General features: G+C 47.4%; 1 protein-coding gene across 4 annotated transcripts in view; it reads left to right on the top strand.

The window, feature by feature from the left end:
- The window catches only part of TMEM268 (transmembrane protein 268), a 26,661-nt gene extending 12,996 nt beyond the window's left edge, over positions 1-13,665 (top strand). For 2 of the 4 annotated variants that reach the window (XM_043870628.1, XM_043870630.1), the window contains exons 6-9: positions 3,370-3,480; positions 5,401-5,481; positions 6,160-6,345; positions 10,379-13,665. In XM_043870628.1, coding sequence (XP_043726563.1) covers positions 3,370-3,480; positions 5,401-5,481; positions 6,160-6,345; positions 10,379-10,558 — 558 coding nt within the window. In that variant the 3' untranslated portion in view covers positions 10,559-13,665. Of the gene's footprint in view, positions 1-3,369; positions 3,481-5,400; positions 5,482-6,159; positions 6,346-8,348; positions 8,775-10,378 lie in introns of those variants that run through there. The other 2 variants (XM_043870629.1, XM_043870631.1) reach the window with 2 other exon arrangements.

Raw genomic sequence — 13,665 nt, 5'->3', positions numbered from 1 at the left:
TTTCCCCACCTGTGAAACTTTGCCATGGTCCGTGTGCCCAGCGACTCAAGGCAGACCAGTCACACGTGTGATCAGGTCCTTCTGTGTTTCCCTCTGATCCCTGTGTGTTGTGTTGTGGAAGCGGGCTGTGTTTTGAGAGAGTCTGGGGGTGGCAAGGACGGCCCTCTGAGGCGACTGAGCCCTGTCATACACCTCCCCTGTGTGTGGGGGAACTCCAGCCTGGCGCAGACTCCAACTGGCTCAGTTGCCAGTTGCATCTCATTTAATCCCAGTAGCGACCTTTGAGGCTGAGAGTGGGTGATCAGGGAGTTTAGGTAACTTGTGCCAATCCCAGTCTGACTGGCAGAGTTGGGGGTTCCAAGCTTGAACCCTCTGATTCCCGACTTCATTCACAAAGGAGATTGATACCCACTGGCTTAATGTATGGTTTGCTAACTGTCTTCTGCTTCTTCAACATCAGTCTTTTGTTACTGTTGAGCACTTCATTTGTGGTAGATGTCTATTAAATGCTTTACATACATTAACTCGTTGAATCCCCCAGTAAATCTCTGGGTAGAGTCTTTTATGTTCATGTTACAGATGAGGTACTTGAGGTTCCAAAAGGCCCAAGGAGTAGTCCACAGTCATGCTGCTAATAAATGGCAGAGCTGGAATTCAAAGCCAGGAGCTCAGATTTCAAGCCACATTCTGGACCAATACCCAAGTGCACTGGTGTTCTGTGGCTGTAACAGATAACCAAAAATGTAGTGGCTTAGAACAATGTTTTGTTTTGCAGTTCTGTAGTTTAAAAGTTTTGACAGGGCAGGGCTGTCTCTTCTCTAGAACCTCTAGTGGGGAATCTGTTTCCTTGTCTTTTCTAGCTCTGGAGGCCTTCTGCATTTCTTGGCTCGTGGCCCCTTCCTCCATCTTCAGAGCCAGCAGTGGTGGACTGAGTCCTTTTCACATTCTTGACTATGAGTCTTCTCCCTCCCTCTTCCACTTTTAAGGCCCCTTGTGATGACTTTAGGGCTTCCTTGGTGGCTCAGATGGTAAAGAATTTGCCTGCAACGCAGGAGACTCAGGTTTGATTGCTGGGTCTTTGGGCTGTCTAGGTAATCTGGGCCAGTCTTCCTATTTTAAGGCTAACTCTTTAGCATCATTAATTCCATCTCCCACCTTAATTCCTCCATGTCACATAGCATAAATTCACAGACTCTGTGCGGTAGGGATTAAGCAGCCTTGGGAGGTCATTATTCTGCCTACCACACCTCCACTGTCTGTCTTTCTTCTTCTTTTTTTTAAAAAAAATATTTATTTGTTTATTTTTGGCTGTGCTGGGTCTTCGTTGCTCCACGTGGCTTTCTCCAGTTGCAGCAAGCAGGGGCTGCTCTCTAGTTGCGGTGCACAGATTCTCATTGTGTGGCTTCTCGATGCAGAGCATGGGCTCTAAGTCTGGGCTCAGTAGATGTGGTGCCTGGGTTTAGTTGCCTCGCAGCATGTGGGATCATCCCGGAGCAGAGCTCAAACCCATGTCCCCTGCATTGGCAGGTGGGTTCTGAACCCCTGGATCACCAACGAAGCCCCTCCACTGTTCTCCTGGCTACTTTAGGAAGCTCCCCAGCACTTTGAGACCTTTAGTAAACACTCTGCTCTTGCCTGACTCAGGAGGAGAGGGCGGGCTGTGAGGAAGGGTGGTCAGGGTCTGGGGTATGAATTCCATTTAGCTCCTGTGCTCACAGGGACGAATAGGAACTTTATGGTTCAATCATTCTGAAAGGATCTTTGTTGAGCTTCGAGATGAGGCTGACAAAATAATGCTGCCCTTGGGCTCCGTTAATGCTTTCATGGTCTTGTGTTTGGCCTATAAAAAATAAATTGAACTGGCTGCTTTTGCAACAAGAACCTTCTCTTGGGGAGGGGGAAAATGCTAAGTGTTCTGCTTTATCAGGAGCAAGAAAAATATCTGGCACCTGGCAGGTGCTTCAGGGAGGCGGTTCAGGGGAGGCCTGCTGTGGGTTTCTGCCTCCTTCCTCCGTTTCTTCCCTATTCAGCTGGTGTTTATGAAGGCTCAGCAAGTGCTAGGGGATGTGCTGGGCATAGGGCAGAGAGATGAACAAAACTGTTTTACTCGTAGGTGCAGCATGGAGGCCCCAGGTATAGAATGGCCCTTCTGTCATACTGTTTTTTGATCCTCCAGGATCCTGTACTTTCTAATATGGCCATCATTTAATGAGCACTAATTATGTGTTCTGTATTTGGGGCCTGATATCTATGCCCAAAAACCTGATAAGAAGGCAGGATCCCCCTATCATTTGCTAACCCTACAACCTGGGGTGACTTATTGCTTAACCTCTAGGGGCTTTAGTTTTCTCATCTGTAAAATGGGATAATAATTGTAGCTCCTCATAGGATTGCGGGGAGAACTAAATGATGTAATACATGCAGCGTGCTTGTAATCCTGCTTGTGTGTGTGTGTGCATTAGTTGATCAGTTATGTCCAACTCTTTGTGAGACAATGGACTGTAGCCCGCCAGGCTCTTCTGCCCATGGAATTCTCCAGGCAAGAATACTGGAATGAGTTGCCATCCCCTTCTCCAGGGGATCTTCCCAACCCAGGGATTGAACCTGGGTCTCCCACATTGCAGGCAGATTCTTTACCATCTGAGCCACAAGGAGAGCCCATAATCCTACTTGGTATTGCATAAAGAATTAACTCTTCACTAGTGGGGAAACCGAAGTTCAGAGAGGTTAAGTAACTGGTCTGTGGTCACACAGCCTTCCTTATGTCTTCCTTTGAGCCTCAGTTCAAGGACTTCTTTCGTCTCAAATCCCTTGTCCCTCAGGGCGGTGCAGATCCTCCTCCCTGACCGTTGTCACTCTTACTGTTTGTGTTCAACCTGCATCACACAATGTCCTTGAGAGCTTCAGCATTTGTACACACTGCCTTGGTTTCCGCCTGTTTGGGAGAGGCGGGAGCCTTTCCCATCCCCTCCTCCTGCAGATATCTGTGGCACATGACGGTGTCCTGGGCACTGGGTGAAGTACTTCACACACAGTCTCAATTCAATCTCACCACCTTCCTCAGGGCTGGGGACACTTTTTATCCTTATTCAGACCTGAAGAAAGTGAGACTCAGAGAAGGGACACAGTTGGCCAGGACCACACTGCCCAGAAGTATCGGAGTTGGGCTTCACCCCAGGCTTGCTGACATTGCTGAATTTATTGTCCCAACAACCCCACAGACTTGTATAGGGGAGACATTGGCTGTGTCTTAAAGGCCAAGATTGTCCTGTGCTGTCTCGGGCTGGGACAGTGTGTGGTTATTACCTGGGCCCAGGAGTGCCCCGACGACATGAAGTTTGGGCCGCGAGGCTGGCATTTGTCTTCTAGGCCAACACCAATACAGACCTCAGGCTGACAGCTGCCAATGGAGCCCTCCTGAGACACCGGGTGCTGCTGGGGGTGACGGACACGGTGGAAGGTTGCCAGAGTGTGATTCAGGTACCGCGTCACCGAGCGACCCCTCCTGTGGGAGCTTTGAGGCCGGGCTCCCCCGGCCTGTGCAGTGGCTGCCCGGGTCTGCAGCCCTTCCTTCCTCCCTGCTCCTGTGTTCCCTTCTGGAGACGCCTCTCGGGGCCGTCAGCAGCAGCCTGGAACCTCCACGAGGCAGGGCTGGAAGGACAGCTTGAAGGAAGCCAAGCCACATTCTGCATTCAACATTTATTTGCCCGAGAGATAGGTCCTCCCCTGCTTCAAGCCCTCAGTGCTCAGATGAGGTCCCTGGAGAGACAGGTCAGACCCTGAAGGCCATGTCCCCCTAGCTTGCTTGTTTCCCTGGCTCCAGGGAAATGCGAGATCTGAGGTGACCGGAAGGAGGTCATGCAGCGGGTCTGGGACACAGCTGGGCTGGATGAGGCTGAGGGCTCCTGATCCTGCCTGGGCTCTGCCAGTGGGATTGGTGCATCTCCTCAGTCAGCGTCACGCCTACATCTCACCCAGTGGGAGCCCGGGGTGGGGGTACAGGCGGTCTTTGGTAGGAGGCCCATTGGGCACGTGACCTATACATCCCCAAAATATTTACTGAGAGCCCACATTGTGCCAGGCACTATTCTAGGTACTGAGGCTGCGGCAGAGAACAGACACAGGCAGATCCTGAGTTTACGGAGCATGCCCGAGATGGTGTAGGATGCAAAGGGATCTTGCTTGACACCAAGGGTGAACTTGATCACTAGACTACTGGTAGGTCAAGCGTGATAGTGTAGATCAGGAGCTTCTTGAATCTGGGGGTCCTTTCAGCCTCATTTATCTCTAAATCCTCTTTTATCATTTGGTACAGAGGAGCGACTTGGCAAGTGTTAGTTGAATGTATGGCTGGCTGGCTGGATTGACTAAGGAGTGGATACATCTTTTAAAAAACTGGGTTCTTTCAGTTGCAAAGTAGCATGTTGAGATGGGGTGATATAATATCTTGGATTTTTTTGGGGGGATGTGGGGCATGGAGGGGTCCAGGATGAGGAATGGGTGGGGGTACAGATGAAACAAGAGTAGCATAAAGAGATAATCACTGAACCAAGATGACACGTAACTGGGAGTTAATGACTTCTTGTGCTCTCCTTCTGTGTATATGTGTTTGGAAAATTTCATGATAAAAAGTAAAAAATCTATTTAAAAAGTATTCCCTTGGGGATGAGGTAGTGGGAGAGGTGTGACCTTGGGTCTCACTGGGAAGAGGGAGGCCCGCGATCTAGAGGAGCGGGTCTGTGGACAGGGGTATGAGGCAGGCGCCACTGGTTTCTTGCAGAACTTGGGTAGTAATGTGTGAACACGGAGGATTCCCACCTGGCTGAGTTTAACCCGGCCTCTTGAGGACTCTGGAGGTGGAGGTGGAAGGGGAGGTGATGGCGAGGGGCAGGCAGACTTCTTAACCTCTCCTAGCCCCAGAGCCCCCAAGTCGATTACCTCTGACCTGGCCACGGACAGTAGAGGTGATAGCTCTAAAGGGTTTCACTCGTTTGATTTTTGGGTTCCAGACTGAAGGGCATGCCAACCACTGTGGATAGAGGGGGTACATACATGTGTTCATCCCAGGTGGATATGTGATGTCCAGGATGGTCCACAGTTTATCCGGGATGTTCAGTGACTTGAGAGAGATGGGACTTCAGCCGTTCAGGACAGTGTTTGACATTTTCCAAATTTTTCATACAAAACCATTTGTCTGCCAGTCATCCAAAGGGGATCGGCCATGTAGGGGAACTCTGAGAGACAGCAGAATGGCTCCCGTCTGAGACCAGGGTGAATCTGCTCATACCCAGAAGGGCGGGCCTGTGGGGAGGAGGCAGGCGGTGAGGTCTGGCTTGGGGATGGAGAGTTCGAGGTCGGGCGGGCTTTGTCCTCTGTGATCACGACTGCTTCTGTCCCCAGCTCTGGTTTGTCTATTTCGACCTGGAGACCTGTGTGCAGTTTTTGTCCGATCACATTCAAGAGATGAAGATGAGCCAAGAGGTAAGATACCTTGAGTGAAAAACAAAAGAAGAAAATAAACCAGGAGGCTAAATTGTACAGATTGCATTATCTTGGTGTTGGAAAAATGTCTAAGGAGCAAGTTACTTGGAAGGAAGAATACCTCTGTGGAATCATGGCTGTTTTTTTTTTTTTCATGGCTGTTTTTGCCTAGGGAATGATGGCCGTTTTTCTCTTCCTTTCTAACTAGTTGCATTTGCCACATTTCTTATAGTGAACATTTAATTATAATTATAGTAATAAATAACAATAGATTTCATTTATCACAACAACAACGATAAATATTCTGGCAGAGGAAAATACCGTATAGTTAGGTGACTATCCCTTGTTCAGAATCTTCAGTGTTTTGAGGAAGAATGGGGAGATTTTGCTTCACCTACACAGAAGCAGAAACGGAGGCTCTGACAAGGCCCCCCCAGCTGGAAATGCCGGATTCGGAGCCCAGTCCTCCCATCTTTGAGCCCTGTGCTTCTGATGGTATTTTTGCAGGAATTATCTGATCTCTCCAATATGGCTCAGCTCCAGGGTCTCCTGAGGTCGGCATCTGAATCTGTAGATGGTCCATCTATCCTCTGTGGGTCTGATGCTTGGCTAGCCACCCGGCCTCCTACGTCCACCCAACTGAGGATACCACCCAGCCCTTCTCTGCTTCCTTTGCAGTCCTTGCTGAGAAGCAGACTGAGCCAGCTGTGTGTTGTCATGGAGACTGGGGTGAGCCCCACAGCCGATGAGGAGCCGGAGAACCTGCTAGAGGAAGCTCCGCTCCTGCCCGACCGTCCGGGTTCCGCGGAGAAGCCGCTCATGCAGACTGAACTTCGCCAGCTTGTTCCTGAGGCCGAGCCGGAGGTAATAGGCACCTGGGCCAGTCAGGGCCTCCCTCCTTCACCGGGTGTTTGCATAGAGTTCGTGCATGGCTCTCAAGTTCTGCTGTAGATTCCTGGGGACGTGCCTTTACCGAGTTGGTGGGGACCATACACCTCTTCTAGCCTACTAGTTTTTTAATATTTTTTTTCCTCACCACAGCAGTTTAAAAGATAGTTTAGAGGAATATATATATAAATTTTTAAATATAAAATACTTACCGGGTACCCCCCTCCCCCATTTAAAAAGCATCTTGGTATTTTTTTGTATAGTTCCATGGGATGTGTAGTTGTGTGTCAATGGATGGTAAGCATACCTCAACATGAGGATGTTGATAAATATTTGGGTCATTTTAAAATCTGTTTATCAACCAATCTATCATCAATTTATCTATCTCCTTAAATTGCAGTTGGATATTGAAATCTTATATGCTTCTCTGTTGAATTCCATTTCCTCCTGCTCCAGAGTTCTATTGGGTCCTGCTAGCTAGGCTGTTTGTTTGGCATGGCTAAGAACTGGTAGACCAGAAGTCTGGTAATGTGGTTTGCAGCATGTGGAACCCCCTTCTCACCAGGAGGACAGACGGTTTGGATGACTTGCAGCGAGGGTTATCTCCAGCAGGGTGTGATACAGGCAAACACTTGCCTTTGGTTTTTTGCCAATAGATTTGGAGATGAAAAGTCCAGCCCAGTCCAGACTTTCCCTTTTGCATGGATGGGGAGTGGGGAGCCTGCAAATAGGACCAATATGAGAGAAAATGATAAATATATTAATCTCTTCAAAGAGCTGAAAATATAAGGTCACATTCTTTCTTGTGCATGCATGTCTGGGTTTATGTGAAATAGCCTATTAACTATGATGGGTCTTTTAAATGATTTTTTTCAAATTCATTCAAACCAATACTAATACAATTTCCTGTCATGAATATCGAGCGTGTGCACATGTTTTTAAAGTAGCTGCCCTTACAACGTAGTGAGGGAAAATACAATCAATGCCCAAGTCTCAGCCTGGTCCAGACTGTCATATTTCAGGAGGAACCCAGTGTGTGTGAAAGGCAGATAAATAGTTATAATGACCTCTTACATTTTTATAGATTTTTTTCATGCATAAAATTCTTTAGCATTTCCTCTGAAATATGGGTTATTTTCCCTTTTTTCGTGTTGGGTGAAATAGACTTCCAGGGGGTCAGCTGACTTACCCAAGGTCACATAACAAGGGAGAATATGGCAGAATCCAAGGTGGAAACCAGCCTATGATTTCAGGAGGCAAATTTTCTTGTTGAGTTTCTTTGCTTATGTTAATCAGTTTTAAAGTAAATGGATGCAAAGCTCAATCTGAATTAGTAAGTGGTAGGCTATTTGATGTTTTCAGCATTTTTCTAGCACAAAGGATAACTCTAAGGAAACATTGCTCTAACAGCTAGATTCTGTTTTTTAAATAATGATAATGATAGTGATATTGATGGCATTTATTGAGTACTGCACACTGGGCTTTCTTTCCATAAGTTCCTTTAATAAATCCTCACTCTAGCACAAACAGAAAGATGTTTCGATTTTTTGTCTTTTGCTGCTGAGGAAATGGCTCAGCAAGGTGAAGTGACTTGTTCCCGGTCTGTCCCAGGGTAGCTGAGCGGATATTCCCACTTGGCCCTTTTAATTCAAAAGCCTATTCTTGATGCCTAACTGTACCAACATAAACAGCCTGGGTGTAACCCACACCTTACTGCATTACCTTCAGACACTGCAGGTGAAAGATCTCTGAAAGCGGAAAATAAATATAAAATTTTAGATAAAAAATACTTATTAGGTCCCCCCCCCCCCCATTTAAAAAATATCTTGGTATTTTTTTTGGGTAGTTCCATGGGATGTGTAGTTGGGTGTTAGTAGATGGTAAGCCTGCCTAAACATGAACATGTTGATAAGTATTTGGGTCTTTTTAAAATCTGTTTATCAGGCAGTCTGTCATGAATCTATCTTCTTAAATTGCAGTTGGATATTGAAATCTTATGTGCATCTCTGCTGAATTCCATTTCCTCCTGCTCCAAAGTTTTATTGGGTCCTACCACCTAAGCTGTGTTGCATGTAAGGAGCTAGAGCATCTTCCCTGGAATCCCAGTTGCCAGACAGGTGGATGGAACTTTGGAGACCAAATGTGTTAATAAGAACATGCAGTAAACACAATTTTTCCAATTCTTTTTTCTTTTTACTTGAATTTTTTTCCACTGCAATAAAATATACCTAATATTAAATTTCCCACCATAACTCTTTTTTAGTGTGTGAGTCAAGGGCATTTAAGTACATTCACATTGTTGTGTAACTATCACTACATCCTCCTGCAAAACCTTTTTATCTTCATTGTTCATCATTGAAACCACATACCTGTTAAATACAAACTCTCTTACCTTCCCCAGCCCCTGGGAACCACCACTCTACTTTCTGTCTCTATGAATTTATTGCTCTGTGTGCATGCTCAGTGGTAAAAAATCTGCCTGTAATGCAGGAGACCTGGGTTCAATCCCTGGGTCGGGAAGATCCCCTGGAGAAGGACATGGCGACCTACCCTAGTATTCTCGCCTGGAGAATTCCACGGGCAGTGAAGCCTGGTGGGCTACAGTCCGTAGGGTCGGACATGACTGAGCGACTAACACACACACGCACACGCACACACATGTGCTCAGTCACTCAATCTTGTCCGACTGTTTGCAACCCCGTGGACTGTAGCCCACCAGGCTCCTCTGTCTATGGCATTTTCTAGGCAAGAATACTGGAGTGCATTGTCATTTCTTTCTCCAAGGGCTCTTCCTGACTCAGGGACTGAACCTGGGTCTCCTGCATCAGCAGATGGACTCTTTACCACTGAGCCGCCTGGGCTTCCTGAACTTATTGCCGTATGTGCCTCTTTTAAATGGAATGGTACCGTGTTTGTCTTGTGTCAGATCCTGTGTACACACACCTCTGCTTGAAGAGGTCTTTGGCCTCAGCCAGCAAACCGGCAAACAAAAGCAAATATGTGAACAGGGTGAACTGATGCATTGTAGTTTGTTGGAGAGAAACCTGTTCCTCTCACATGCATGGGGGCAGGAAGTGAAGGCAGGTTCTCAGTGGGACGGCGACGGTGTCCTTGTACTTTTAGGCTCAGCTTTTTTAGCCCCTAAATATCCAACTGAGTCAGGCCCTAAACCCCACCGTCCCTGGAACAGAGCATCCTTTATTTTCCCAAGGGGGCTCACAGAGCATAGAAGAGAGAGGCGTGATCTAGCAGCCTTGATAAGCACTTTTAACATAGGAGTACTAGTCTGAAGTGATACAGCAGGTACGACTGTGTGTAAATTGAAGAATCTGCCGTCACAGGGGTATTCTCCCAGCCCTGCTTCCGTTTACTGGTGAGTCTCTTCAGGTGCATTACCTTGACCTCGTGTACTTTACAAAATCACTTGAAACTGGAAGAAGAGAAAAAGAGACTGTCTCTGTGTGTGTGTGTGCGGTTGGCTGGTAGAAGCTAATGGTAATTTCTCTAGTGCTCCCTAGCTTTTTTGTGCATGAAAGTGAAAGTGAAGCTGCTCAGTCGTGTCCGACTCTTTGCAACCCCATGGACTGTAACCTGCCAGGTTCCTCCATCCATGGGATTTTCTAGGCGAGAGGACTGGAGTGGGTTGCCATTTCCTCCTCCAGGGGATCTTCCCCATCCGGGGATTGAACCCAGGTCTCCTACGTTGCAGGCAGATGCTTTACCATCTGAGCCGCTAGGGAAGCTTTTTTGTGCATATTATCACCTATTAGCAGTTAGGTTACCCACCTTGGAGATGAGGAAATGGAGACTGCAGTAGCCCCACAGAGCTTGAGAGTGGGAGTTGCGGACCCGTTCAGGCATCTGCAAGAGCCCCGGCTGAGGGCCTGGCCGGGTCCTTCTTAGCGAGTATCACGGCTGGACCAGCGTCAAAGCCAAGCACCACGTGGCTTTCTCCTCACTCTCTAGAGACCTCTCTGTGGCCCTCACTCTGCTTCCCCGCCTCTTCCAGGAGATGGCCCAGCAGCTTCTGGCAGTGTTTGGCGGCTACTACATCCGGCTCCTCGTGACCTCTCAGCTTCCCCAGGACCTGGGGACACGGCACACGGACTCTCCGAGGATTCCATGCCCCTGCCAGCTCATAGAAGCCTACATCCTGGGCACGGGGTGCTGCCCATTCCTGACCAGGTGACCTCGGAACGGAGGTACTCCTCTTCCCCCAGGACTGAAGGTGAGAGGTCAGGGAGGCCTCGGAGCTCCAGGGTGGCTGATGGCGAGGCCTCGGTGAGGGGAGCAGCGTCTGGGGTGCCCTGAGGCTGTCAGTCACGTCAGCACTGGGGATCCGGTGTTCCCTTCAGGACCCTGCACCAAAATGGCTTGTCGACAGCCCACGCTGACCTCTGGCCTTTGCAGAAGCTGATGGTCCCACTCTGAGCTACTTTCTGTGCTGCTTAGAACCATTGGTGTGAGTGGAAGAGGCCCCTCGCCCATCCCTTTCATTGTCTGGTGATCCCCGAAAATGTGAAGATGACCAGATGGGGCTGAAAGTGGGCCCAAAGCTTGGTCTCAGGCGATGCTCCGGTCCTCACCCGCTTTGTGTCAGATGGAGACTCAGGGAGGACTCTGTTCTGAGTGGCATTGCCTTGAGCCCCTTAAATTATAAGATGCCCCCTTCCAATCTGAAGCAAAGAAGTAAATTCCCAGAGTGTTCTCCACTTTTAAGTTGCTCTTGCCCTACATTTTCTGAAAAGTGACGTCACTTGGGCTTGCTGCTAGCATGCAGGCCTTCAGGAGACAGAAGGAAGGAAGGAACAGCATGTAACTACTACTGAGAAGATTTGGAAGAGACTGATCCTGTCTATCAGAGGACTTACTCTGTTCCAAGGCGCACATGCCTGTGGGTATGTCTCATACCGCAGACGGAGAGCGGCGGTCCTGTTCCCTAACACTAACGCTGTCCTGCAGTGAAGCAGAAGCTGCCCCTCGTGGAATTCCATGAAGAGCTCAGAGGCTGCCAGGCGCTCTGCTGCTGAAAAAATGTGAAGACCCATTGTTCCCTGGGCCCAAATCTAAAGACCCTCGCCTGGCGTTTAAAGGCTCCCCAGTGCCGAAGACCTGGCCATCATCTGCAATTTTAGCTTCATCGCCCATAGAAATCCTTAATAGGTTGAAACTGTTTCCTGAACTGACATAGCTATTCTTTTGCATCTGTTGGATTCCTATGCATGCTTTTTTAAAAAAAAGATGTTTTAAAATTGAGGTATAGTTGATGTAAGATATACTAGGTAAGTTTCAGGTGTACAATGTAGTGATTCCTCATTTTTAAAGGTTATGCTCCATTTATAGTTATTATAAAATATTGGCTGTATTCCCTGTGTTGTATATCTTTGTAGCTTATTTATTTTATACATGGGAGTCTGTACCTTCGTCCCCTCCTCCGTATTGCCCCTCCTTCTTGCATGCTTTAAAGCCTAGCTATCGTTACCCCTCCTTCAGGAAGTCTTCCAACATCTCTGCCACTTCTATTTTTTTATTTTTTAAAATTACCTCTTTAATCTATTAATCCAAATCATCTCACCTAGGTTTTTTTGGCCACACCACAGGGCTTGCATATCTTAGTTCCCTGACCAGGGCTTGAAACCAGGCCCTTGGCTGTGAAAGCACTGGGTTCTAACCACTGGGCATCCGGGGAATTCCTGACTCTGCCTCCCTTAAATTCTCTCTCTCTTTTTAAAAAATTACTATTATTATTTTGCGTTTTGGCTGTGTCACATGGCATGCTGGATGGTTCCCTGCCCAGGGACTAAACCCAGGCCTCTGCAGTGAAAGTTCCAGATTCAACCACTCTGGGCCACCCGGGAATTCCCTCCTTTGAGCTCTTGATGTAGCTGCTGCCTTTACTGCCATTTTATGTTATTGATTCTGTTTTCCTGTGCACAGACCATAAACCCCTCAAGGACAAAGACTTATACTTTTTGTGTATGACCTAGACCTGCTAAGGAAAAAAAAATTCTTGTGGATCGAGTGCTTGTCATCTCGATAGTAACTTTTGCAAAACACTCTCTGTACTCAGTTTAGTGATGGGTAGAGTTGGCACAGACTGGGGTTCTGGTCTTGAGCTGCCACTTTTAGCTATGTAATTTTTGGCTGGTCCTCAGTTTATGCATCTGTATAATGGGTAGCTTGGATTTTTTCTTTTTTTTAACTGGCCCTTTCAAAGTCAAATGTCTGGAAAGTTCCCGCATTTTCTGTTCCATTCTTGCCCTTGGCCTTTCTGTCTGTTATGCCTTTATCTACATGTAGAAAGGTTCTATAGCCCCACACAGATAAGGTGCCCCAGACTTGATAATCATTTGGATGGGGTTGCAGGAGACCTGGATTCTCATCCTAGATCTGCTTCTTCTTAGCAGTGTGACCTTGGCTAGGTTAACCTCTCTGAATGTCAGTTCACCCTATAAATGACTCTAGTGAACATGAAATGTAATTATGTGGCTGACTTACCATGTAAGAGATGAATCTGACTGTTCATTTTCTCTGGGCCAGAGAAGAGAAAGCATGAGCATAGACCAGCTCTCAGAAATGGCTGTTTTAAGCATTTCTCTTTGGCTGATGCTGTGGCCTGCTTTGCTTAATGAGATTTATTCATAAAAGTGATCACTGCCTTCTTCCACCTGCCACAGAGGAAGTGTGGGCTGTGAATGTGATCAGTAGAAGCCCATGTTTATCATCCAACCACAAAGCCCTGGTAAGTATAATAATAGAGAATAAAAATGTGTGTGTGTTGAGAAAACAGCAGTTTCTCCTTAAAGGGCCCTTGATGAGTTCTTTCCTGCCTTTCCCTCTCTGTAGAGTTTCTGGTGGTCTCACTGGGCAGATGGACCATTCAGGTATGCCCACAAGATACGTTTCTTTGCATTCAAGCCTCGGTTTCTTCTTTTAGAAAGTTCTGTGATCTCTGTCTTGCCTAGACCTTACAGGGTTGCTGTGAAGATGAGATTCCATAAAAGAACGCGTGGGCTGGGTTAATGATAAAGGCTCTGGGTTAATGATAAGTATGGTGCTGTGTTGTGAAGCGGGAGTGGAGGGCTTGGATTCCAGAGCCACAAATCCAAGGACTGCCACTTTAGGGGAGGTGCCTCCCATCCTTGGGTCTCAGTCGTCAAGGGTGGAGTGGGGATAAGTGTGCCTACCTGGCAACTGATTGTGAAGATTAAATGATAGGAAAAATACTGTAAAGTGCTTACAACTGTGAGTTGCAAACTTGAGTAAAATCTCAATAAATTGTGGCTGTCATCTTTA

This window comes from Cervus elaphus, chromosome 16, assembly GCF_910594005.1.
Source record: "Cervus elaphus chromosome 16, mCerEla1.1, whole genome shotgun sequence".
NCBI lineage: Eukaryota > Metazoa > Chordata > Mammalia > Artiodactyla > Cervidae > Cervus > Cervus elaphus.
Note: the sequence above shows the minus strand (reverse complement) of the source record. Positions and strands in the feature narration are given on the sequence as shown.